At 61.3% G+C, this 4,253-nt stretch overlaps 1 protein-coding gene across 1 annotated transcript; it reads left to right on the top strand.

Moving 5' to 3' along the window:
• Nucleotides 1-908: 908 nt before the first annotated feature.
• Nucleotides 909-3,780, top strand: LOC134165198 (tonsoku-like protein; the record flags this gene model as incomplete). Its single annotated transcript, XM_062621734.1, has 3 exons — nucleotides 909-1,051; nucleotides 3,396-3,579; nucleotides 3,651-3,780. Coding segments are annotated over 3 exons (457 nt in total), but the record flags the coding sequence as incomplete, so codon positions are not given.
• Nucleotides 3,781-4,253: the final 473 nt, after the last annotated feature.

The following is a 4,253-nucleotide window of genomic DNA, read 5'->3' as shown; positions in this document are numbered from 1 at the left end:
TCCAGGGATAACAACAGGAACAACTGGGATCCAGGGACAACAACTGGGATAACAACTGGGATGCAGGGATAACAACAGGGATAACAACTGGGATGTAGGGATAACAACTGGAATGCAGGGATAACAACTGGGATTCAGGGATAACAACAGGGATAACAACTGGGATCCAGGGATAACAACAGGAACAACAACTGGGATCCAGGGACAACAACTGGGATAACAACTGGGATCCAGGGATAACAACAGGGATAACAACCGGGATCCAGGGATAACAACAGGGATAACAGCTGGGATCCAGTGATAACAACTGGGATCCAGGGATAACAACTGGGATCCAGGGGTAACAACAGGGATAACAACTGGGATGCAGGGACAACAACCGGGATCCAGGGATAACAACAGGGATAACAACTGGGATGCAGGGACAACAACAGGGATAACAACCGGGAATCAGGGATAACAACCGGGATCCAGGGATAACAACTGGGATGCAGGGATAACAACTGGGATGCAGGGATAACAACAGGGATAACAACTGGGATGCAGGGATAACAACAGGGATAACAACTGGGATGCAGGGACAACAACAGGGATAACAACCGGGAATCAGGGATAACAACCGGGATCCAGGGATAACAACTGGGATGCAGGGATAACAACAGGGATAACAACTGGGATGCAGGGATAACAACAGGGATAACAGCTGGGATCCAGGGACAACAACTGGGATCCAGGGACAACAACTGGGATAACAGCTGGGATCCAGTGATAACAACTGGGATCCAGGGATAACAACTGGGATCCAGGGACAACAACTGGGATAACAACTGGGATGCAGGGATAACGACCCCCAGGATCTATGGATAAGGCCCCCCCCCAACCCCACTCTGTGCCATCCCACCCCATAGGCCGCTATGAGGAGGCCCTGGAGGAGCACCGGGAGGAGCTGCGGCTGCTGGAGGGCGCCGGGGACCGTTTGGGCTGCGCCATCGCCCACCGCAAGATCGGCGAGCGCCTGGCGGAGCTGGAGCGGTACCCGGCTGCCCTGCAGGTACCGGAGCATCCCCGTGGCGCTGGTACCCACTGCATCCCCGTGGCGCTGGTACCCACTGCATCCCCGTGGCGCTGGTACCCACTGCATCCCCGTGGCGCTGGTACCCACTGCATCCCCGTGGCGCTGGTACCCACTGCATCCCCGTGGCGCTGGTACCCACTGCATCCTGCCCTGAGCTGGGGCATCCCCATGGTGCTGGTACCCACTGCATCCCCGTGGCGCTGGTACCCACGGCATCCCCGTGGCGCTGGTACCCACTGCATCCCCGTGGCGCTGGTACCCACTGGATCCTGTGTTCCGCTGGGGCATCCCCATGGTGCTGGTACCCACGGCATCCCCGTGGTGCTGGTACCCACTGCATCCTGCCCTGTGCTGGGGCATCCCCATGGTGCTGGTACCCACTGCGTCCCGGAGGTGCTGGTACCCACTGCATCCTGCCCTGTGCTGGGGCATCCCCATGGTGCTGGTACCCACTGCATCCCGGTGGTGCAGGTACCCACTGCATCCTGCCCTATCCTGCACCATCCCCATGGCACTGGTACCCACTGCATCCCCGTGGCGCTGGTACCCACTGCATCCCCATGGCGCTGGTACCCACTGCATCCCCGTGGTGCTGGTACCCACTGCATCCTGCCCTATTCTGCCCCATCCCCGTGGTGCTGGTACCCACTGCATCCTGCCCTATTCCGCCCCATCCCCATGGTGCTGGTACCCACTGCATCCTGCCCTGTGCTGGGGCATCCCCATGGTGCTGGTACCCACTGCATCCTGCCCTATTCTGCCCCATCCCCATGGTGCTGGTACCCACTGCATCCTTCCCAATGCTCCCCCATCCCCATGGCGCTGGTACCCACTGCATCCTGCCCTATTCTGCCCCATCCCCGTGGTGCTGGTACCCACCGCATCCTGCCCTGTGCTGCCCCATCCCCATGGTGCTGGTACCCACTGCATCCTGCCCTGTGCTGGGGCATCCCCATGGTGCTGGTACCCACCGCATCCTGCCCTGTGCTGGAGCATCCCCATGGTGCTGGTGCCCACTGCATCCTGCCCTATTCTGCCCCATCCCCATGGCGCTGGTACCCACTGCATCCTGCCCTGTGCTGGAGCATCCCCATGGTGCTGGTACCCACTTCATCCTGCCCTATTCCTCACCATCCCCATGGTGCTGGTACCCACTGCATCCTGCCCTATTCCTCACCATCCCCATGGTGCTGGTACCCACTGCATCCTGCCCTATTCTGCCCCCTCCCCATGGTGCTGGTACCCACTGCATCCTGCCCTGTGCTGGAGCATCCCCATGGTGCTGGTACCCACTGCATCCTGCCCTATTCTGCCCCCTCCCCATGGTGCTGGTACCCACTGCATCCTGCCCTGTGCTGCCCCATCCCCATGGTGCTGGTGCCCACCGCATCCTGCCCTATTCCACCCCATCCCCATGGTGCTGGTACCCACTGCATCCTGCCCTATTCCGCCCCATCCCCATGGTGCTGGTACCCACTGCATCCTGCCCTGTGCTGGGGCATCCCTGTGGTGCTGGGACCCACCGCATCCTGCCCTGTTCTGCACCATCCCCATGGTGCTGGTACCCACTGCATCCTGCCCTATTCTGCCCCATCCCCATGGTGCTGGTACCCACTGCATCCTGCCCTATTCCTCACCATCCCCATGGTGCTGGTACCCACTGCATCCTGCCCTATTCCGCCCCATCCCCATGGTGCTGGTACCCACTGCATCCTGCCCTGTGCTGGGGCATCCCTGTGGTGCTGGGACCCACCGCATCCTGCCCTGTTCTGCACCATCCCCATGGTGCTGGTACCCACTGCATCCTGCCCTGTGCCGCCCCATCCCCATGGTGCTGGTACCCACTGCATCCTGCCCTATTCTGCCCCCTCCCCATGGTGCTGGTACCCACTGCATCCTGCCCTATTCTGCCCCATCCCCATGGTGCTGGTACCCACCGCATCCTGCCCTATTCCTCCCCATTGCCACGGTGCTGCTCCCACCTCCTCCCTCCCTCTTCAGCCCCATTCCCGTGGTGCTCAGCACCCTTTTCCTGCCTCCCTTTTCCCCCATCCCCTTGGTGCTGCTCCCACCTCCTCCCTCCCTCTTCAGCCCCATTCCCGTGGCGCTCAGCACCCTTTTCCTGCCTCCCTTTTCCCCCATCGCCACGGTGCTGCTCCCACCTCCTCCCTCCCTCTTCAGCCCCATTCCCGTGGCGCTCAGCACCCTTTTCCTGCCTCCCTTTTCCCCCATCGCCACGGTGCTGCTCCCACCTCCTCCCTCCCTCTTCAGCCCCATTCCCGTGGCGCTCAGCACCCTTTTCCTGCCTCCCTTTTCCCAGCACCAGGAGCAGCACCTGGAGCTGGCGCGGGCGCTGGGCGACCACACGGAGCAGCAGCGGGCCTGGGCCACCCTGGGCCGGACCCACATGTTCATAGGGGAGAGCGGCGAGGAGCCCGCGGCGCTGGATGAGGCCCAAAGGGCTTTCCACACCAGCTTGGCCATCGTGGAGGAGAGGCTGGAAGGTGCTGGGGTCTCAATGATGGGTGCTGGGTGCTGTGCACCCATGGGTGCTGAGCCCCGGCGGTGGGTGCAGGATGGGTGCCGCGGAGGGAGGTGCTGGAGATGAAGGCTCGGCTCTTCCTCAACCTGGCGTTGGTGAGCGACAGCCGGAAGGAGCCGGAGCAGAGGGAGCGGTACCTGAGGAGGAGCATCTTCCTGGCGGAGTAGGGAGATGGGATTGGGAATGATGGGGTTGGGAATGATGGCGTGGGGGGAGATGGGGTAGGGGATGATGGGATTGGGAATGATGGCGTGGGGGGACAGAGGGCAGGGGATCAGTCGACTGAAAACCAGTCACTGGGCGATATGGGATTTGGAATGATGGGGTTGGGAATGATGGCGTGGGGGGAGATGGGGTAGGGGATGATGGGATTGGGAATGATGGGGTGGGGGAGATGGGATTGGGAATGATGGGGTTGGGGTTGAATGATGGCGTGGGGGAGATGGGGTAGGGGATGATGGATTGGGAATGATGGGGTTGGGAATGATGGCGTGGGGGAGATGGGATTGGGAATGATGGGGTTGGGAATGATGGCGTGGGGGGTATGGGATTGGGAATGATGGCGTGGGGGGAGATGGGGTAGGGGATGATGGGATTGGGAATGATGGGGTGGGGGAGATGGGATTGGGAATGATG

The sequence above is a fragment of the Pezoporus occidentalis genome, unplaced genomic scaffold (genome assembly GCF_034315485.1).
Source record: "Pezoporus occidentalis ecotype Australia unplaced genomic scaffold, CSIRO_AGI_Poc_V1 ctg2327, whole genome shotgun sequence".
NCBI classification, from domain to species: Eukaryota; Metazoa; Chordata; class Aves; order Psittaciformes; family Psittacidae; genus Pezoporus; species Pezoporus occidentalis.
The sequence above is the reverse complement of the archived record's forward strand: the minus strand, read 5'-3'. Positions and strand labels throughout refer to the sequence as shown.